Source organism: Uloborus diversus, chromosome 10 (assembly GCF_026930045.1).
Source record: "Uloborus diversus isolate 005 chromosome 10, Udiv.v.3.1, whole genome shotgun sequence".
NCBI classification, from domain to species: domain Eukaryota; kingdom Metazoa; phylum Arthropoda; class Arachnida; order Araneae; family Uloboridae; genus Uloborus; species Uloborus diversus.
The window spans coordinates 34,253,950-34,277,697 of NC_072740.1; the positions used below are offsets into that span (position 1 = coordinate 34,253,950).

General features: G+C 31.1%; 1 protein-coding gene across 1 annotated transcript in view; it reads left to right on the plus strand.

Moving 5' to 3' along the window:
• Positions 1-21,588, plus strand: part of LOC129231712 (tubulin epsilon chain-like) — an 86,264-nt gene extending 64,676 nt beyond the window's left edge. Inside the window, exons 17-21 of the mRNA XM_054866075.1 lie at positions 1,161-1,342; positions 2,767-2,895; positions 6,927-7,067; positions 12,927-13,101; positions 20,429-21,588. Of these exons, the coding sequence (XP_054722050.1) occupies positions 1,161-1,342; positions 2,767-2,895; positions 6,927-7,067; positions 12,927-13,101; positions 20,429-20,590 (789 nt within the window). The 3' untranslated portion in view covers positions 20,591-21,588. The remainder of the gene's footprint in view (positions 1-1,160; positions 1,343-2,766; positions 2,896-6,926; positions 7,068-12,926; positions 13,102-20,428) is intronic.
• The last annotated feature ends 2,160 nt before the right edge of the window (positions 21,589-23,748 follow it).

Here is a 23,748-nt window from a genome sequence, read left to right on the forward strand (position 1 = left end):
GATCATTAAAATCAATGAAACATTTTATGGGCTCGAACTGGATCACTATATAACATTTTCGGTGCATTCCAGCAAAATATTTGGAATTTAGTTTTTTAAAAAAAATTTCGACAAAAATTCATTTTTCTTATTTTTTTCGGTTTTTTAGTGTCAAATAGCGCCGGTTAGATATTTTTTAATATCCAAGAAATTTTTTGTGAGTGCTAACTAGCTCATAACGCAACTTTTGCGCGCTATCCAAAAATTGATTTCGAAAAAAAATATTTTTTTGGCTTATTTTGGCCCACCCTACTGGAGATGAACATTTTCACAACCTTTCACACTCTTACTTCTCAGAAGGAACACTAATGTTGGGAAAACACTAGATTAAGTTTGTTGATGTCAAGGAATATTATGTAGAAAAACAAAATCAATTTTGAACTGAAAATCAGTCTTTCATTGTCAGGCCAAGAACTTTCCCCTAACTCTCGTACCAAGTTTCGCTGAATCATCAAAATTTATTCCTTTTTTCTTTATTAATGAAAAATCAGACTTATGAGTTCTTATGCTTTTTATGTGTGAGCTGAATCCCTGAAAACCATATTTATGTAATTTGAGAAGTTTAGTCAGTTTTGTCCCCACTTTACTGAAGCTTGGTATAGTATCCTCAAGAAAGTATTCATTTTCATTTGCTTGGAATCCATTATATGACCTGCAGCTAAACTAAGATCCATGCTTAACTAATTACACAGCCAGTATTGGGATCTTGTTGTAGAGACCCACACTCATAGCTGATCTTGCTTAGCTAATTGGGTTTAACCTTGTGTATTTTGCATTTTCAAAAGCTTTTCTTGAAATAATTTTGTGTAAATGTTAAATCTGCTGAACTTGGCAAAGACGAAACAGCTGTAGAATAAATTACTGTACCTAACAAAATGGGTTTTAATCATTTTTATGTAAAATAAAAATTGTTTTCATATGGAGTATGTTGTCTGACATGATATATGTCAGAGTGATTTATATTTTATCAGGATACAGTCTCATTTACATTTTATTGTGATGTTTATATCATGGTAATATGCTTAGCACTTATAAAGTGCTAATAGTAAAATTTTTGTTAAATATCTTAATCTAAATCATTTCATAAAATTATAAAAGTTGAGCATTGAGCATTTCTTTAGGCATTGACCGACATATGTGTTCAAGTTTCTGCTCAAAAGTCAAATCAAGCATTTTTTCTCAAGTCTGGAAAATCAAAACTTAATGATATAAGATTCACTAATACCCTAATGAATGTTGAAAAAAGAAAGCCCTTTGATGAAATGAACAACATTGTTGCAAATACTCTCATTAACTTAACATGGTATGTTTCAGTTTCTGTGTTTCTAATTTTTCTTTTTTTCACACATGTTATTTTCTGATGCAATATATTGCATGTTTTAATGCAGAGAGAAAAGATAAATATTAATGCAAAATAATAATAATATAATAAATAAGTAAATAAGATTACATATATTCCATATTGAAATAAATGTTGTACCATCTAAACATAAAAAAAAAGATAAAGTTTTCAAACTGAAAATATTTTGCTCATTTTTACAAAAAATGCTATTGATTACTTATATCAGTGTGGTCCAATCTTTAAATACTCGAGGGTCGATCAAGCTTTAGTGTAGGAGTGTGAAGCTCAGAGATATTCCAGAAAGAAAGCAAATTACATATTTTATTCAAAAGCTTTTCTTAAAATTTATATTAAAAGAAGTTTAATATACTACTTTTATGAACTGCATTTTGCAGTATCAAAAACAGTGATACATACTGCTTTCCCAATATGGTTATGTTCACCATAAGTTCGTAAATGAGCATTATAGAAGGATTAAGGCAGTGAGAAGCAAAGAGCTGTAAGTGCCAAAACTAAAAAAATTGGAGATAACCAGTACAAATAATAGGAAAATCTCTCCTCTGTTTTGGGGCAGATGGTACAAGCAAGTGCTGTTCAAGACCATGTTTAAAAAAAAAAAATTTCAATGAAAGCCTACCTAAAATTTGAACTTAGCATGCGTTTTATGTGTGCATTGCCTCAATTAAAATTGTAAGGTGCTGCTGACATAAGCTTTAATAAAAGCTTATAGAGTGTTAGTTTAAAACTTGATGCAATAAGAAATTGTAAACAAATTTTCCTCGAATGTTGGGTTAAAATATTTTTCCATTAAGATTGCCCTCTTATAAAAATAAACAGATGGGCTTCATGCAGCTCACAGGTTGGACCATACTGACTGATAATATAAAAGCAAAAGGAAATAAGTATTAATATTTAGCCTGTATGAATAAAGTTAAGGGATAGTTTGTTGTGTGAAAAAAATCATTTTATCAAATAAGTCTCTTTCAACCAACTCTTAAGTTAAATTTTGTGTAATTTTTAATACTTTTGTTCAAAATGTGATACGTAAATTATATGTGTGCATTTAATGGGAATTCTAACCTCATTTATTGTTTGTCTGAATGCATTGGTAGACTAAAGTAAAAGAAGAGTCGAAAAATAGATTAGTAAATAATAATAATAATTATTTAATAATAATAATAATCATTCAATAATGTTCTTCTAAGTGGAATCATCTCTGAGTAGTCTAACAAACATATGAACGTTAAATGCATTTTGAATGTGTACAAAGAAAGTTCTATTTTCAGTTTTGCTTAGAATACTTCTTTAGGTTAAAAAGTCATCACTTGAGATAAATTTTTGTGTGTTTCATATTAAAAAACTAACATAATTTGTTTACACATTAGTTCTTCAAGATTTCCTGGTAGTTTAAACATTGATGTGAATGAAATAGTAACAAATATGGTGCCTTTTCGTAAACTGCATTACATTGTTCCAAGTCTTTCGCCTTTGTTTTCATTGGATACATATTATAAGTAAGTCTATTAAGTGTATCTTTTTTCATTCAAAATTTGATTCAGTCTCACCAGCTAAAATTCCCTTTAAGTCAAACAAGTGAAAGTTCATTTAGTGTTGCAGTCAACCCTCAATAACTCAAAGTCTTATAACTCGAATATTCCTTTATCTCTAAGCTTTCATTCGGTCCCAAAATTATTAGTGAGTTCCTTTTCTAAGTTGTATCTATGTATATCGAAGGCAACAACTTTTAAGTCGAAGTTCTAATGAAAGTTTCGTTTTTGTTTCATTCGCAAAAATCCAGCAAACAACATACAGAAAGAAAAAAAATTATTTTTCTTTTTACATGGTGCTTGGCTTTATCAGTTAGCATGAGAGAGGAATTCGTTAACAAAATAATACTATAGTGACACCTAACAGTATTTTTCTCCCCCCCAAAAAAAAGAAACAAACACACACACACACACACATACACACACTTTCAGATTTTGTGAGGCGAGTGTCGACGCCATGTCTTTTTTCCTCCAGACCTTGAAGAGGAATCTGTAAAGTATTGACAGATTAAGTGAAAAGTAGCCTTTTTTCTGGACAACGTAGATAATTTTGCTTTTGTGACAGAATAGTGTTTGGAAGTAATGTGACAGAGAAATTGGGCGACCTTGTATTGTCTTGCGCAATTTTCTTAACAGTTTGGGTGTTCTACTAGCCTGAAAATATGGCAACCTTGCTTGGCGATTTCCATTCCAGACTTCATTATTAAGATTTGGTGCTGTGGTGTCTACTTAGGATAATGTCGAAAACAAAAATTTGATGTGCTTAGCTTGAAACAGATAGTCAATTTTTTCACGAACTGAATTACTTCTTAAAATCTGATAAAGAAAAAAATAAAAGCAGACAAAGATAACTTCCTTTTTTTAAAGTAAGTATGTTAATAAAATTTAGTCTCTGTGAATAAAGTTTTTTTACTGTACAAATATTTCTATTTATTCTTAACTATGATTATTATAATCTATCTATCATACACTATTTCTGAAGGGGGGAAAAAGGACATTATTCTGAAAAATACTGGGGGGGAGAACTTCCGATAACTCGAAGCTTTTAGCCAGTCATTTGCGAATTATTGAAAGTTGACTGTATTTATTTTTTCCAATGATAAGCATAAATTGGGCAAATTTATGATCTAGAGTTGAATGTACATGTTTGAACCATGAACCTCAATTTTTTTTATATGTATTTAGTATTTTTGAAATAAGGGAATTATTTTATATTTCTTGTAATTGTTAAACTTTTCTAAATGACAGACAATTAAAAACAAAATCTCTTTTTGCATATATTTTTGCTGTTAACTTGTAGTTAATATATGTTTCTCAGCTAAAAATATAAAACAAAAGCTGTACCAATATGGCTGTTGCATGAAAGACTAAAAACCATCTTTGGTTTCTTTCCCTAAAAGTTCAAAGCACTGATAAGCACTTCAGTAATGGAGTTTTTTTTTTTTAATATAAGCTTGTTGATTCTTGAAAATTAACTTCGAAGGTTAAGGTCACAAAGCTAATCTTCATGTGATTCGCTGCTCTTTATGACCAAACTTTTCAGACATTTTTATAGAAACTTTTGATGCGGTAGATCTTTTAGTGATTCTTCTTTTGCAGTTGAAAATGCATATTTATTTTCCTATATTTTTGGCCTAAAATTTATATGTTTGAACTTTAAGGAAATCTGCATATAATATTTATAAGATGAATTTATGGTAATGCCTTGAAAAATATATTTTGATTCTTGAAAAGTACTTGAAAAGTGTTTGATTTTTTTTTCACTGATGGGTATGAACCCTGATAAATTTTGATATTTAAATGGCAAATATGAAATAAATTCAAAATAAACAAGTATTGGAAACAATGATTTGTGATTAATTTTGTCAAAAATACCAAACAATAGACTGTTGTATGCTAAAAAAAATTACCTATCATTGTATTTTGGGAGAAGTAAATCTCTTTGCTTGCTTCTAAGACTTCCACTTGAGCCAAGAACTGGTGTTTCTGGGATTTTATTTGGTTTTCAGGAGTAAAAACCCAAATTATTCATGCAAGTTTGCAGTTGGGGGCCTGCTTTTTCATTTTCATATTTTTTAAACCATCCACTATTAGAATGAAGTAAAAGATGACCAATTAGCACATTAGAAATCACTTTTCAATAAACTAAACACATTCTTTCAGTGTTACCATGCCACAGGGAAGCCTGAAGAAAGAGGAAAAATGCTGGGATTTTAAAAGTCTGCAAAAAAAGAAAGAAAAAAAACTGAAAATCCAAGGAATTTTGAAATTTTCTTTAAAAACCTAGAAAGTGCAGAGAATTTTAATTTTTTTTTAAATTGACGTAGCAAAAATTAATTCTTGCTCATTTTAACTACAAAAAAAAAAAGCAATAAATCATAAATAAAATAAAATATGGTAATTTTAAAGATTTTTTTAAAAAAGTCGAATATTTAGTGTCTATCATAAAAGTAAACATTTTTTTTTTTTTAACCATGCATCTCTAATTTTATGCTAATTCAATTTAGAGAGCAGGAGGTTGGTTACCAATATTTATTGCTCTGTTTAACTTTTGTATTTTTAATCTTTTAAGGTCCCAAGTAAGGAATGGTTAATTTTTTTTTCTTTTTTAATAAAAAAAAAACTAATGTATTCAGTTATCATGCAATTATTTCCGTTAAAATGAATTCTTTATTTTCCCTAAAATTTATATTTACTTCCCCCCCCCCCACGCCCTCTTGTGATTAAACTATCTGGATATTAATGTTCTTTTTTAAATATCAGTGTTTACTTGTTTGTATGGCTGCATACCCGCACAGGGAATGGCAACCCTGTCTCCACAGGTCACATTAATCTAACTAATGTCCCAATCCATCTCATTTTGAAAAATTTTAACTTTGTAAGTTAGAGGAATTTCCAGGAATTCCTAAAATAAATCTCTTATTTTAATGCATGTTACATTTTTATCAATTTATTTTAGTGTCATTTTAATAATAAATTTAAATTTTCTCAAATTTGAACAGATGTGAAATTAATGGAAGTTAAAAAATGCCCATTAAAGTTCAAACTGCAGTATAAATTTTTCAAAAGTAAATGTTTTTAGGAGGGACATCCTTGCCCCTAAATTCCGATAGAAGTGTTTGAAAAACAAACTTCTGTCTAAAATAAATGCATAACTTTGTTGCAGTTGCACATCCCAAACTCTTTCAGAGTAGTTACATTGGTAATACAGCTTTTATGAATCAGAACCTGTCAATTTCAGTTATTTATCAAACAGCATTTGTCTTTTTTTTGCACACCAATATACTTGATTATAACATGTGACGATGAAATGCAAATCTATCTATACATGTTCCTTACATTGATATATTACAGGGGTTCCCAAACTGGGTGTGGCTAAAGTGGGGTAGAGACAGTTGGAGCAGCCGTATTTTTGTAATATTGTGTTTTTTTTTTTTTTTTTTTTTTTGAAGCCACTATAAAGTCTGGAAACAACACTCAGCCTAATTGCTTACTCGGGAGTATGTATTCCGTTATTAAAACTGATAAATAGTATCAAAAGAAGTGCAATACAAGGAAATTTCTCTTTCATCTGAAAATACATGGGCTGAAAGCAAGGTCATAATAAGTGTCAATGAACACATACCAAATTCTACGTTTGTAGCAAAAATTGACTTGTTTTACTGTCTGCTAAATTATTATCAGTTTTTTAAGTACTAGATGTTTTTTCTCATATATATATATATATATATATATATATATATATATATATATATATATATATTTATCTCGTTAAATTTGATCTCCGTTCACTTACCTTTCTCAGTATAAAATGTTCAAAGTTTTAAATAAATTGTATTGTGTATGAGTACTTTTGTGAAGAAAAAATATAGTCTGCTGGTTTTATTTATTTTCTTTTTCCTTTCTCTAAATGTTCGAAAGTGCTGTAATATTATTTTCTCTTTGTTTATTGTTGAATTTGTTAAGAATAATTTCTTAGATTTTTATTTTTACTTCAGGCTGCATGTTTTGTTTCAAAATTCACTTTCTCCTGATCACCAATTGTTTCCTAGTCCTCTTGAAGATGGAATTGTATTTGCTTCTACCTTAATATGCAGAGGAGACATTTTAATGTCTGATGTACAAAGTACAATTGACAGGTTCGTAAAATTTATTTTTCTTTGTGGCATAAAGTGTAAATAGCTCAAAATGAAAAAATAATAAAATCAGTCAGATACTTTTTATCTACTCAATTTTTTTAAAAAAATCTTATAAAGATTTGTCCCTAAAGTAGTTTCAAAGTAATTTTGTTTTTTTCATCAATCTTAATCTTGGTGGTTGACATAGCTTATTGTCCCATTCTGATCAAGTTAATAAACTTCTGTTGTGCTTAGTAGCAGTGACTAGCTCTAGAGGAAATAGCTCTTCTGTAACAAGTAACATGAAAAGATGATTGAAAAAGAGAAGCAGAAGAAAGGAAGAAATGAAATGTAAAACAACATCAACTAAATAACTCAAAGACAAGGCAAAGATTTTCTTGCAGTTGTCTTCGATACACAGAAAAGAAATACAATCAAGAGTTTCAAATTTCTCTATTAAAATTAGCAAACCAATGGCAAAAATCAACTATTAGGGAAAATGTGCTATCCAAAATTAGTGTAGCAAAATGGATGAGAGAAGGTACTGAGAAATTACAAGAAAGGAGAAGAACTGTAGAACAAAGAAAACAAAGTTAAACCTTATTGTAATCCATTTAAACGTTTTAGATGCAGTAATTATATTATTTGTTTTAATCGCACAAAAACTCACTTTATAATTCCATTCTGTTTTCAAAATCAGAGTAAGTACAGTAAACTCCCGATTATCCGTGGAATAGGGTGGCCTGCTAATAGTGAATAAGCGAAAACGGCGGATAATTCTAATAATAGGTAAAAAAACAATACTAATGTACACAATAGCTAAAAAATAATAAATATTACTCACACATACATTTAAATTAAAGCTGAAATATTGCTACATTGCGTCTACTAACATTGAATGTAAAAAGCATATACAGTCAAAATCACTTATAGCAAGATGCCCTGTTTTAACGAGAACTCAGATTAAGCGAAGAAGTCAAAAAGATTTCATTGATGCTATGTTAAGTCTATAGGAACAGAACTTGCTTCTAACGAACAAACCCCGCTTAAAGCGAGCAATATTTTTGTGATTCATAAAATGTCTGTTGATTTCCTCCTCAAAAAAGGTAATTCTATTTTTGGAAAAATTCTGTTAAAATTTTGAATTTAACCGGAAGTTAAAGATAAGACATAAATCATGAGAACAGGTGTTGACACTGCCCTTTTTTTCAAACTAGTGGAGTAGAGTAGCATTTATAAATTATATATTTGTTGAAGAGAATTTTATCATTTCCGAGATGTATGTCCGACGATATTGTAGCTGAAAGTCATGAGAGAGAGAAAAAAAAATGAAAGCAGCCACCATGACCGCAAATCTGACGAATTAGAAGTTAAATAGCCCTCTATATACTTGGCTTATAAAGTGCATAAAAACTTCAAACTAAGCAAGGGATGCAAATGATGATCTTTTTTGGACCCTACACTCCTTGAAAACAATGACAAGAAAGAGATAATAAGACAGTTTAAATCAAATAACCAACTTCTTTTGGTTCTCTAGAGAAATATAAAAATAACAAAGTAAGCAGGTATGAATTTTTATGATTTTTCTCACAAATCGGTTTTTACGAGTACTCAGTTATAACGAGCAATAATCATGGTCTTTTTGATCTCGTTATAAAAGAGTTCAACTTCATAAAAGCTAAAAGCCAAACAATAACACAATCATAAGTTTAAGAAGCATTTAATGACCGTTAAGGAAAAAAATATGTGAAAATATAATCTGACCAGCAATAATCGAGAGTTTATGCTTTATTTTTTATTATTATTCATGATACTTATAAAAGGGGTGGGTGAAAAATAATTTTCGTTTTTAAAGCAGTAACTCCATTGAAAAATGCTGAATGAACTGAGTAGATATTCGTTGAAACAAATGTTAGATCTCAGAAATTTAGTTTAGATTTTCCTGTATTTAGAGGTGGGCAATGTCGTTCTTTTTAATGATCCGTTCATCAGAGGATCATTCATTCTTTTGATCCATTCATTCAACTCGTTCATTTGAACGACTTCGTTCATTTAAAAAAAGTTGTAGGTGATCTATCTGCACGACATATCGAAATTTTTCATTAGTTCAGTAATATTCTTTGAAGGAAAAATAACTAAAATTATTTAAAAGTAAAAAAAATATGCCTATTAATATTGAATAAAAAAATATTTTTATTTGGGGTCAGATGTAGAATGTTCAGATAAGCACAATAAAGCTGCTTCTTCACAAGTGGGTAGGAGCAGCATACCCTAAAACGAGCCTCACAGGTTTCGGAACTTGTCAGCAAGTAAACAAGGTGAAAGCATTTCTTGATATATTATAAAGCAAATGCTGAAGTAAATACAGAACTGATGTTCTTTAAAGCAATTCAGAGAAAGGTTTAAAAAAAGACAAGATAACATTAATCCTCATATATTTATATATTAGCGAATTCACTGCTCGAGTAATGTTCCTGACATCACCAACAATGAAACTTTCAAAACGGCATGATAATATGACAGTAGTTTTTGGTAATGTTTGACATGCATAGAAAAGCTTTATTTTGTCAAGGCTGAACTGGATCTAGTCACTTAACTGTTTTACTGGTAAGACTCATTTTAGGAGAATGAAGAAACTTGAAAAGGGTCAACAATGAAGCTATCCACTGGAGTTAGGGTTAAAATTTCAGCTATCAAAATATCACCAAACAGGCAGTTGCTTCATTCAAATGTTAAAGCAATTTTCACCCATCATACCCTGACGGGCGATTTTCTACTTTAAAAAAAATAAATAACGTAGTTACAGCCAATTTACTGCAAACTGGTTTCAAAACAAAGTTGGTTTTTTTAAAATTAAACATCTGATTTTTAAATAAAAACTGGCTCAAGTTGTCGAAACTGACCTTTTTTGGCCCCAAAACAAGCATTGCCAACCATGACATCTATTCCAAAGAAAGGTTGCATTCCTTGAAAAAAAAATTTTCTAGCTACAGCACTGTACATTCATATAGTATTACCAATAGACTATGCATAGCGAAAAATGTAACAACAAATACATCCGTAGTTCTGCCGGAGTACCGGATAACTTCATTTAAAAGAAAAAAGACTCACCTAACTATTAGGGTGCTTCAAAATAATTCCACAGTACCGAAGAGAATGAAAGTAAAAAAAAAAAAAAAAAAGAAAACTTCTTTAAATAGGGAAGAAAATTAAACAGTAGAAATGTTTATTAAAAATTTATTTATGTTGAATGTTGTCACCAACCAAGTCAAAAAAATAAAGTCAAATCAATACAGATCGCAGTTGATGTTGATAGGGATGTTATAGAAGACAAAAGGATCGCCAGAAAAGTGAAAAAAAGTATTTTTTACAATTAATTTATTTTGGCGACAAAAAGTGTGACAAGGATTTTAGCAGGTGTGTGGGACAGGAAGTAGAATGTCCAAACATTTTGTTAGTAGCCCAAACAAGTTACCTGAAACATTACTAATGGATACATTGGGACATTGCAAATGAACTGCAACAATTAATGAAAAAAGATCAATAAAGCAGAAAGTAAACATTTTCAAAATGAATGCACTGTACTGAGAAAATGGAAATTTGAGATTTATTTAGAGTTCAAAATTTTAAGATGAATGTAATTTTAAAAAGTGCAATTTTATCACAAGTGCAGCAATTCAATGTTAATAAAAATATAGTGTGTCTAGCTGAAATTCCTAGTTTGCCAAGTTTGGTCTAATTTGTCAATTTCCCTTGGTATTCAAGTTAAGTTAAAATGGTAGCAATATATTCATGACTCATTATTTTAAAATAAATACGTTTATTTACATATATCAGAGCCGGCTCTAGTAGTTCTGCCACCCTAGGCGGTATTGACAAGTGTCGCCCCCACCCCCCAATGAATAATAATAATTAATATTAATGTAAAATAATGATATTTTAATAAAATAAAAACAATAGTAAAGTGTTTACAGTTTAAGGGTGATTATAGTTGCATTTCAAACTGGGTTTTGAATATCCAAGCACTGGTGCACACTTTAAATTATATTTCTATTAGCAGTAAACTATTGCATCTTATGGCATTGAAACAGATTTTAATATTTTCAAATGATTTTTTAATTGCACAATTTGCCGCCTCTAAAAGTAAATTAAATTTCTAGTTTAATTCCAAACTATGTTTTGCATATCCAAACACTGGTACACACTCTAAATTATTATTCATTTTTAGCATTGAAACAATGAATCTTAATACGCTGAAACGGATATTCATACTTTTTAAAAAAAATTGAAATTTTCTGCCCCTAAAATCTGCTGCCCCAGGCGACCGCCTAGGTTGCCTACCCCAAGAGCCAAGCCTGACTTATATGCAAAATATATAGCGTTTAACATCAGGATAATTCAGTCACGGCTAGAGTGACTGCCAAATTGCTGAGATAGCATCAAGACTACAGCATCGATCAAATCAAGTGAACTGAAACAACATTCAGCCTATTTAAAGGACGCATACAACGTCATTGGATCATGTGATGAGTTACCATAAAAAATACTTTAACTTCAAGCTTAACTGAAACGAGAAAAAGACATGCAACTTATAAATGTTGATAAAAACTATTTAACAAATGTTCCAAACTGCTCACCCTTCAAAAGAGTGTTCATTCAATTTTTTTTTAAGTGAACGAACGGATCTGTTCATTTTGAGGATTCGTTCTTTTTTACCCATTCGTTCATGAACGACACAGCCCTAGTAGTCATATTTTATTATGTGATTGTATCCCACAATGTATTTTTTTGAGTTAACAAACTGAAAAAATATTGGAAAAAAACATCTATGCGGGTGTAAAACACAACTTTAATATTGTTCTGAGGAGACTATTTTTTGCATTTCAGGCTACTAAAACTACTGTTTTCATGCAAAATTTTGATGGCAATCCTATAAGACGCCTGCACTCCTTGAAAATTCCTTGAATAACATTTTTCAATAAGAGTCCCAGAAAAGTACTTGATTTTCTTTGGGTCCTTGAAAAATCTCAGCAGCTCTTGATTTTTCTGATGGTTTCTATAAAAGTCCTTGGAAACAAGGAAGAAACTAATCCTTTTCACAATCGACACCTTTTATGGATTTATGCTCAATTTGCTCATTTGTTTTACGCATTTCAGCCATTTTTTATAGTTCTATCTTAATTTTCTTTTTGCAATGCAAAATCTGATTGCATCTGACACTGCAAAACTGGGCTGCTTTTGTTTAATATGCAATTGTACTCTTTGAAAACTAATTGTGTGTTGATCATTATTTTTTCTTCATTGAAAAATTTTAAGTTTTGTTTTAAGTATTGTTATTCATTATACTGTATCTTATCACCTACTAAGTAATTTAAGTAGTTTAAAATTGTTTGAGTGAAAACCTAGAAAAATCACTTTATCGAGTAACTCTGGTATATCCTACCGAGGTGAACTCATGATGCATTGATGTGCTAATTAAGACAAGCTTTACTTAAGCGGTTCGCGGTGTTTTGCTCTATCTCCTTTCCATTCAGTTTTAGCACCTTTCGTGTGGACCTGCCTAGGAGGTCCAGACATTTTAATTTTTTGTTCTAACACTGCATATTCATCATTTAGCCAATGCTCACTTGAAAATTTCAATCCAGTGTTTATTTCGGGTTTAAGAAAATCATTCAAGAAAACTAAAGATGTTTAGCATGCAGATAGAATATTAAAAGGAGATATTTTTTGTATAAAATTATGCAAATGTTGTGAATTACTCAAATCCTTTAATTTTTTTAAAAAAAATTCTGACCTATTTCTTAAAGTTTTAACCATCACATCAGTTAAAATGATCTTTTAACATTATTTTCACTGTGGAATTTTTTAAACACATTTTAGATTAAAAGCTGATCTAAAATTCCCGTCTTGGAATGATGATGCTTGGAAAATAGGCTTGTGCAAGATTCCCCATTTTACCTGCCCACAGTCAGTTCTTTTGCTGGCTAATACTTCATCCATCTCTAAATATTTTACAACATTACGAGACAGGTTTTCAAAGATGTTTCAAAAGAAGGTATGTGGAGCATTTTCATTTCATGATTTTAATATGTTTATATTCTGTGTTTTTTTTTTAAATTGTTTTCTCTCATGTAAATATGTAAGTATCAGCTAAATGAATATTTTTTGTTATTTAGTTTGATGTATGGTAGATCAACATAGCTCAGTCCTAACCAATTTCTATTACTCAACAAGCGGACAAAGTGGTGTAGTGGTTAGACGGTCTCTTACGCTTTAAGACACAGGTTCGATCCTGGCTCCAGTCTGTGGATTTTCAAGATGCAGAAAATTGACTGCATCCATGTCATGTGATTATGCAGCATGTAAAAGATCCCTTGACTACTTGTTTGGTATGGAGTATCTCTTGGCAAAATTAAATTCCTGGTGCTGTTTTGCATCAAATAGAGCCTAAGTGCCTCCATCTAGTGGGGAAACTGGGTGTCAAAATTCTCGTGGCAATGGCATGCCACCAATAGTGATGCCAAGTGAAAGAGTGGTTGCTATGCGAGGGGATGGCACTAGGTCTGCAAAAGGCAGTGTTTCTACCTCAGCTCCATTTGAAAAAAATAAAAAATATAAACAAGCAACTGAAAAGCAGGCCATGTATTGGAAGGAGTTAAAGTGGAATTCCTGTATTTTTTTGTAATAAGATACAGGTTCAATAATTAAATTATGGTCAGACAGTGCTGTTAAGTAATTGAGTTGTCAAAAGATGACATGTTAAAAGTTCAAGATGGACAGATTAAAAGTGGCTTGTTAAAGTATTTATGATGCTGGCTCAGAGTGCACCAGCAAGTCTATTATTCAAAGCAACAGAAATATATTTCACTTTCCTTACTGTTTCAGTCTTTTCCCTACTTTTGCTCTGTTGTGACAATATACAGAAGTGGATTGCACAGAAAGGGCCCAAAGTGGTGCTGCTGAGGTCAGTTTGGTGCTGTGCTTAACCTATTAAACTGTAAGACATGCATAACAGTTCTTCCTTAAGGATAACCGCTATTCTACTTTCAATGTTCTACTATAACTGTTGAAGTGTGTGGGGATTGTTCGTGTATACCCAACTCATCATTTTAACTGTAGTTAAGTCACTGGGAGAGGGATCAGATGATTATGGAGACCAGGAGATTTGACTGCCACTGTTAATCGTTCTTTCCCCACCAAGCACTTCATACATTATGAAGAAGGTTGTTAAGGCAGTGTGTTCATCTTTTTTTGCGGAAAATATACATATTTTTTCAAAACTGTAATTTCCAGCTTTTTCTGCATATCCTGAGTCATATTTTCTGGGCTACTGTTATTTCTCTGTCCTGTAAGTACGAGAATATTTATTTCACTTCGTAAGTCTATGGTTACTCGGAAACGCCACTATGAATAAATCAGCTCTGAGAGGAAAATATTGCTTGAGAACTGTCAAGTCTTCATTTAAAGAGCACTTTATTTAGGGAAGTTCTCTACTTATTGAAGTACAGTGGTAGTTAGAATTGTAGGGAGAGCAGAAAAATTACACAGGAAAAAAAAATTCTGGAATAATTCAGTGAAATGTATACACAAAATCAGTGGTTGGAAGTAGCGCGCTACAAGTAGCGACGCTACTGTAGTAGCTACATTTTTGCGTAATTTGTAGTGTAGCGCGCTACTTTTTTAAAAAAGTAGTGTAGTGAGTAGTTAACTACAAAAAAATAGTAGTTTGTAGCGAATTCTGGAAACTACTTTTAAATAAACAGAAAAAAAAAATCAAGGTTCAAACAAATTTGACTGGCGCAAATTTTACACAAGTACATCAGCGGATGCAATGAGAAATAAGACTCATAAAAATACGAGCTGACCTCAGGCATTTCATTTTGACGCCATACGTTCTATCTGTTTGACGCCATTAGTTTTTTTGCCCTCGTAATTTTCATATTTCACCAATATTTATATTTTAAAATGCACTTATTTTCGCGAAAATGAAGATATCAGTGATTTTGCGAGTTGAAAATTTGGTGAATTTTATATGAACAGACCGAAGATTGAAAAACAAAAATATTTTAGCGAGGCTTAAATTTTGGACAGTATTCACCAAATAAAAAGAAGCTACTGAAAATGTTATAGAAAAGGATGAAATTGAACTGTTCTGGAGGACTTAAAATAAATACGAGCATTTCAGTGTGTGAGAGTATGATAACGGACATTTTTCTTAGCGTCTTCTGATGAGCTAATTTATCAATCTTTTTTGTTCAATCCTTTTACGGTGTGTATATGTATTAAGGTGCCCTCCCCCCCTCCCCAAAAAAAATCGAAAGTTGATTTTTCAAGTCGCACACTCTCTTATATTTTATCCTTTTACGTCAAAAAAAAAAATCATATAATTTGAACAACGGCAGCAAGTGCCGATTATGTCTGAAAGTGAACCAGCACTTGTGTAATGCTAGGCCAAATTAAAATAAAATGTTTTTTGAGAAACTCAAAATTTCTGTTGATAAAACGTTACTCCTATACCCCACACATGCACCACAAAAACATTTATTCAAACTAAAAACCATTTAGCTATCCCACACTTGCCTAACATTTATAATTTTCTTCAAAAAATTAAGTTTTTGATACATATTTTCAGAAATGTAAGATTTTACGAAATTATTAAGCTGGAAAATATAAACAGTAAAGTAGAAAAGTAGGTAATCAGCATTAAATAGAAATTTTTGTTTTCCTGCAATTTTAAAGTTAAACATAGTACTCAAAGATCTGGTTTTTTCCCAGGTTGAGTTAAATTTTTCATTTAAAATATATATATTTTTTTTTTATTCGTTTGTAATTGTTGATCTGTAAATGTGGTCACCAGTAATTTTTGAACTTGATATTCTATTTAAATTTATATGTAATTTTTTAAAAGATAACTGAAAAAAAATTAATTTTTTAAATAAAATTATAAATTTTAGGTCAAGTGTGGCATATCTAAATGTTTTTTAATTTGAATAAATGTTCTTGTGGTACATATGAGGTGTTGGGTACAGGGGCAACGTTTTATCAACAGAAATTTCAGGTTTCTAAAAAAAAATGTTTTTTTTTTTTTTTCGATTTGGCCCAGTATACAAGTACTGTTTAACACTTTCAGGTGCAAGTTGGCACCGGTTGCCGTTGTGCAAATTATATGAAACTTTTTCTCACGATTGTTTTGACAAGAGGGAAATATATAAGAGTGTATGCTACTTGAAAAATTGACTTTCATTTTTTAAGGGACTACCTATTGTGTATGCTTTTTATTTACTTATTTTTTGGAAAGTAGCGAAGTAGCGACTACATTTCAAAAGTAGTTTGTAGTTGCTACATTTTGAAAAAAGTAGTTGTAGCTCCCTACAAAAAAAAGTAGTTTTTCCAGCCACTGCACAAAATGCCTTAATGCTGGAAATCATTGTGGAAGGCAGAACATTTGAAAATATGAAATATAAATGTCTTGCAGTGATTAATTTTAAAAATATCATTGTTAAAACTAGACAGAATAAATTTCTAAGGATAACGAGAGTTTTGCACTGAACCCCCCCCCCCTAATCAATAATGTCCCCCTTTTTTCCAATCACATTTATTAGTCTTGATGTCATGGAAGTTGAAGTATATTCTTGGTAACTTTCATCCTGTTTTTTTCGATGGAGAACATGAGTTCTTGCTTGCTTCAATATTGAATACTATTTTATCATACTTGGGGTGCCAGAATGCCTCACTAAGTTTAAAATAAACTTAAATTGAGCCTTTTGTCCGGCCAGTACAGTAATTTCATGAAATAAGCAGCAAGCAATGATTTTGAGGTTTGAGAAACATGCAATTAGGCATTACTTTGCTGAAACAAATAGTTTAAACTTGTAATTGACGATGATTTTGGTTAAAAAATATTGCTGAGTACATCAACATTACTCTCGGAATTTATTCTGCCCTGCACAAAAAATATTGGTATAGTTTCCGTCCTTTGCCAAACTTCCTGAGACCGTTACTGAGCCGCCTCCAAAGATACGCTTTGAGATTTTTTTCTTCACAAAGATTGTACCATAAGTAGCAAAACCATCTAGTCCATCCTAATTTAACTTTTTCTCATTGCAAAAAATTATGTTCTCCCACTTTTTACCCATAACAATGCATTTTACGAACCCTTAAACTTTGGTTGCTTATGAATTTTTTAAGAGTCTGTTGTGACATTAGTTTCACAAAATGAAACTTTTTCTCTTTTTGTAAAATATGTTGAATAGTTAGAGAAATGCATCATGACTTAAATTCCCATCTAATATCTCTTGATGTTTGTTTTTTGGAGCAAGCTCGTCTCTTATCATCATTAGTTTCACACATACAAAAACAGAAGATTTAATACCTTTCTCTCTTTGTCGACCATATTTGCTGGAAGGTTTGATAAAGCTCTAAATGACCAATCTATCTATTCAAATTTGTTGCAGTTTGATGTATAGTATGTTTCGAAATTTTTAAGCAACCACTTTTGTTTTCAAAAATTATTTAAGTTTTGTACCTAGTGGGAATACGTAAAAATAGAATGACTTCCCCAATCGCTTACTAAGCATTTGTATTGTTACGTAGCACAGTTTGCAGAACAAAAAACATGCATATCTTGCTTTTTAGAACACACAAATCTAATTGTCTTTAATTTTGTCTATATCGCATGGATGTCTAAACTCAAACTTCTTTCTACGAATAAGAAATTCCTTTGTATTTCCAATAAAAGATGTAAAAAGTTTCATCTAAACTTTCAGTCAACATTCGTACCAAATTAACTGTATATTATGTTGCTGCATATTACAAACAAACCTAGTATCTATTTCACTAAGTATGATACTCTTTTTTGTTATGCCAAAGTTTGTTGATTTTTAAAATTTTAGTCAGTATATGGTCAGTATTTAGTCAGTATTGGTCAGTATTTTATAAATTTTGGTCAGTAAAGTCAGTATGTTTGACCCTCCATATAGTTTTACCCCCTACACTTGCTCTGCTAGCTTTGGTTTTTCCTATTTGTGCGTTCTCTGCTACCAACTGCATTTTGTTCTAGTTGGTTGTCTTCCTTTTATTAAGTATTCTTTTCAGTTCGAATTATTTCAAACTATTGAGTTATAACTTCAAATGTAAATGAAGACCATGTTTTTACATATAAAGAAACTTGGAAGGGGGGAAAAACACAATTATAAGTCAAGATCTTTCTTCAGCATCGTAAATGAGAATTAAACTTCCAAATATAGCATAGAATAATGTGCCTGATAGCATGGGGAAATACAAGGAAAGGTTCATGACCCCCTGCCCCCCGCGCAAAAAGTCGGCAATTATCGGTCCGCATTGTGTCCAAACAGTTTTTGAATAAAATGTAAATGAGTTAATTGAAAAGATAATTTTTTTTTTATAAAGTTAATGTTTGAAATGTTACTTCTTTTTATTGCTTATAAAATTAATTAGTAATGTTTATGCTCTACTCAGTACCTTATTCCTGGCCAATTTGATGTTTTTTTATTGACAAACAAGCAGTTTCAAAAATTTTCTGTATCCAAAACCATAGGTTTGTTCATGGGAGTGGGGATCTTGTTAAGCATGACCGCCTTTAAAATGGTAGTCTGTATCCGCCCTTATCCCCAACAGATCAGGGTCAATTGTTATAAGAAAAAACTAGAGTCCTGTGAAAAGATGACAAAATCTTTTAAAAAGTAGTTGTAGCTTTGGCAAAGGTTGCCCCTGATGAACTTAATACAGATCAATGGTAAATCTACGAAATGTGGAATGGAATTTCAAATGGAAATATTTCATTCAGCTTGTTAAAAAAGTCATACAGTCATTGCAGAAGGTTAACGACAACAAATAGAACTTTTCGGTTATATATATCAAGAAAATGTCCATCATAGAACATGAAAGTTTCAACAGTACATGTTATTAGAGTATGCTCTATTATATTTAAATCATCATGTTGGATTGGAATACTTTTACCATATAATAAAATAACGTAGTCATGTCAAGAAAACATTCTATCACTCTATGCTGGCCAACGATAGAAAATATACGAGAGAGCTGGGCCCTCACGAGCTTTAAAAGGGAAAAATGGCTAAACTCGATAACCAAGTCAAGAATTCAATATTACCACAATAAATTTCAATACAGACCATTATTTCACTTTAATTGACTGGAATTCAGTTGCACTTATAAAAATTGACGCATCTCATTTACGATGCTGAAGAGAAAGCTTGACTTATAATTGCGTTTTTTTTCCCCTGCAGAGCAAATTCGATGTGGCTGCTTAGCACACATTTAAAAACTATCTTGCAATTGCCTAGGTCATTCAACTATCTATACATTAAGTAATTATATTTCTGGGGTTTAATTTCAACTATTTGTATATTCAAGTGAGAGATAATTATGTTTTATCATCCTATTTTTGGCAGTGTATTGAAAAAACAATTGAAAGTCAAATGGGCAGCTAAAGATATTATTTGACTTGGCTGAAATTTTGTTTGATAAATATGCTTGGTAAGAAGCAACTTTCCCACATATAGGCATTATATATTTATCAATTTCGTTTTTTTTTTTCACTCTACCCTACTCTATGTCCCACTATTTTCTCTCTTCTCCTGGAATAGTTTTTCAATTTATTAAACCAATAATATCTTTTCTCATAATTTGTGACAACAATATATTGGGGTAGAATATATTGGGTTGTTAGGAAAGTAACTTGGTTTTTTCCCAACAGTACTTTTTACCTAGGCCTTTTAAATGGAGGACATAAACAATTCAATTTGAAAAAAATTAATCTTTTACTGAACACTGGTGTTGTTATACACCATTTTACAGCAATCATTTCCTTTATTGTGTCTTTATTAGCTTCAACTAGCCTTCTTGAACGAAGTATCTTTTCAATATCAAAATTGCCGAATCAAAATTTTGCAAACCAGCTTTGGTACTGGCGTACTTTCCATATCTTCCCCATGTACTTCGACTACTTTTTCATTTCTTGAACAGAAGTTTTGCCCTTTTCATACCAAGAAGTACTGGATAGATCCAAATACACAAGTAAGCCTTGCCACAAAAGCTTTCAAAATATATAACAGTATACAGCATAAGTGTGAAGTTTAGTGTCAATCAATTATCTTTGAATGAGTACTATTTGGAAAATAGTTTTCTGTTGTGAAGTAACTAGAGCATAACTGGGATTTTGAAGTTCATATTAGAATTAAAGAAGTAAATTTTTAGTTTAAATTTTGATTGGAGAAAGTTTCCTACTTAAGCTATAATTTTACTTTTCATAAATTTGATACCTTGGTTAAAGTTCATGTGAATTTTATATGTTCCTCAGAATTTTGTTTATTTAAAGTTATATTGTACTTTTTTTCTTTTAGGCTCATTTGCATCATTTTCTTGAAGTTCAAAACATGGAACGAGATATATTTACTTCATCCCTTGCAAATTTAACTAGTCTTATTGAAGAATATGAAAATGAGGCAACAAAGGCTACGATTCCACTGCCCTCGTATCCGTGTTATTCTTCATTGAATATATAAAGCTGCAATTCCAAAATATTGTGCCATCTTTTTTTTTGTTTACCTCAGTTTTATTTATTATGTTATTTATTTAATGTCTTTACATTTTGTGATAATTTTAAGATTTTAAACTTTTACTTATATTTTTAAGTCATTTCTTATGTATGTTTTACATTTTACTCTTTATGTAAGCAAGATTTTTAAAGTCAATACCTTTTTCATAGTATAATTTACTTTTTACAAAATAAAGTGCCTTTTCTTGCTGTGATATAAAGACATAACCAAACTGATATTACAGATTGATAATGACTCAATGAAAAATAGTCGCAAAAGATAAGTCAAGAAAAATAATGAAAATGCCATTGCTTTAAGTACAGTGAAACCCCGATTTTACATTGTTCGTTTGATTTGTTATCCTACTTCTAATTTCATTTTCTGTTAGTCTGTGAAAATTCCTATACTTCTAATGTTAAAATATTCTGCATTTAATGTTACTTTTTTCTGAAAGATCGGCTTAATATGTTGTTCTGAAAACAAATCAAAATCATATCTCTCTTATAAGTTCACAGAAACGTTCTTTTTTTTCTGGGTCTTTTTCGAGATGAATTTGTTTCTCGGTTGTTTGAAACTGATCTGGTATTCTTTCTGTTCTGTCTTACTGTCGAAGTGTCAAAAAACTGTAAAATAATTTTTATTTGGAAATACAAACGAGGAAGATTTGCAAAAAATTGCTTGAGTAGAACATGTTGTTAATGAAATTGCTCAAGAAACAAAATACAAAAAAAAATTGCAGATTTCTTTCACTAGTCCATAACAACATGGTTTGATTTTTGTCCCAGCCCCCAATTCAAGTTTTTCTGCTTGATGCATATTTTATCAGTAGTTTAACGGAATATGCAAAATCAAGGTTCCACTGTATATAGAACATGCTACACATAACCAATGTTTTAAAAAAAGTCAATACAATAACTCAGTATTGATATTTGTTATCTTTTAAAATTGTAAATGTTCCATTTCATTTAAAATAAAGTGCAATAAAGTCTACTGTATTTGTATAAAATTTCATTGTTATTTATTTTTTTTTTTTTTTTTTTTGGAACAAGCTGAATATTGAATCTTGTCCCTTTCTTTTGAAATCAAAAAAAGATTGATCATACATACCTCAATTACCTCTAACATTCAAAAACAAGCATTTTCTGTATTAAACATACACTGCGATGCAAAAGTTTAGACAATGACGTTCTTCAGCTGTAGAATTTAGAATTGCTATAGTAGAAATACAAAAGTCTGCAAACATATTCAAAAACTCTTTTGAAATACTATAACCAAAATACAATTGTTTGATATGCTTTAACAATACTGTTTTGGATAAAAATAGAAATTTGCTTGTTGCAAAAGTTTAGACACTATTACGAGTTTCTGTGAATTTTTTTTTCGTATATGCAAATTTTAAAAAGATGATATCACAGATCTCTTGCACTTAAGATCTGCCAACAATAACACTTGGTAGTCAAGATGTTGCAAGCTGAGCAGATTAAAGCAGATGAGGTGACTAAGATTTGGCAGTTGAAAGCTGAAGGCAAGCTTGTTCCTGAAAATTCAGCTATCATTAATAGATCAAAGAAATCTATTTATTGAGTTTTATCAAGTCACTGCAATTATAAAGCAAAATGCAGATCTGGGAGGCTGCGTGTGACGAATAAACGGGATGATCGTCGGATCCAAAGACTAGCAAGTACACAACAAATGACTGTTCGTGAAGTTCAAAGCTCCTTGGGGGCTTTCGGTATCAAATGATACAATTCGTAGATGAATTTTGGAAACAGGGACAATGGTTCACTGCAAAATGCAAAAGAAACCAGCTCTAAAGCCACATCATAAATCACAACGAATGTTGTGAGATTGAAATCATATGTCATATGGATCGAAATGGATATCAGTAATATTTAGCAATGAAAAAAAGTGGAATCTGGATGGTCCAGATAGTTGGACATCCTACTGGCATGACTTACGGAAGGAACCCAGATGGTTTTTTAGTCGCCGACAAGGTGGAGGCTCTGATGGTTTGGGCAGCGTTTTGCTACAATGGACAAGTGTCTTTGATCTTGACCAGTGGTCGCCTAACATCACAGCATTACACTAAGACTCTACAGGATAATCTCCTACCATTTGCTGAGCTTATAGGGGGCCTTCAGTCAGAATTTCAGCAAGACTATGCTTCGATTCACACTACAGAAAACACCAAATCTCGGTTAAACTCAAATAATTTAAAAGTTCTCAATTGGCCAGCAAGTAGCCCAGACCTCAACTCTATAGAAAATCTTTGGGGCATCATGTGTCACAAAGTTTACAGCAATGGTAGACAATACACTTCTGTATCGGAACTTAAGAGATCTATTGAGGAAGTATGGTACGAAATTGAGCCCTAAACCATGCAAGAGTTAGTTTCTTCCAAGAAAACTCGTATTTATGAACTAATAAAGAAGAATGGATGCACAAGCAGGTTTTAAACCTTTTTTATTTAATTTTTATTTCGTTTGTGTCTAAACTTTAAAAACTTGTAAAATGCACAAGTCAACTTTTCATTGCTATAAATATTATGTAGCATGCATAGCACTTTAGACTAAAGTAGTCCTAGGAAAACTGAATAAACAGATTTCGAAATCTGTGTGAATTTGCTCATTGTCTAAACTTTTGCGTCACACTGTATGTATCGTAAACGCGTGCTACTTTCGCCCATATTTTGGAACTTCTCTCATCTTTTCTAAATAACTTTTCAACTATTCATATTTCCAAGCTATCAAAGCCTTTTTTAGGCATCTAGAGTTCTCTTAGTTAAACTTCTCTATAATGATCACCTTGTTTTCAAGTATTATTACTCTTTTTAATTGTTTTTAATTTGGGCCAATGTTACCCTTATGTTTGGGTTACTTTGACCCAAAGTGGTTTTCCCTATTTTAAAAGCATTGTAGAACTTATTAGAGCCGATAAAAGACATGTGTTTATAGGAAAAGCTATTTATTTGAAAGAAAAATACATTTTACTAGAAGTTTGGGTCACATATAGTTTTGTTTTGAGGATTTTTTTTTTTTAATAGTGTCTGGAGGTTAAATAATTTTATTAAGATAACACCATTTGTAAACAGAGGATTCTAAATTTTGGGAAACTTCCAAAACTCT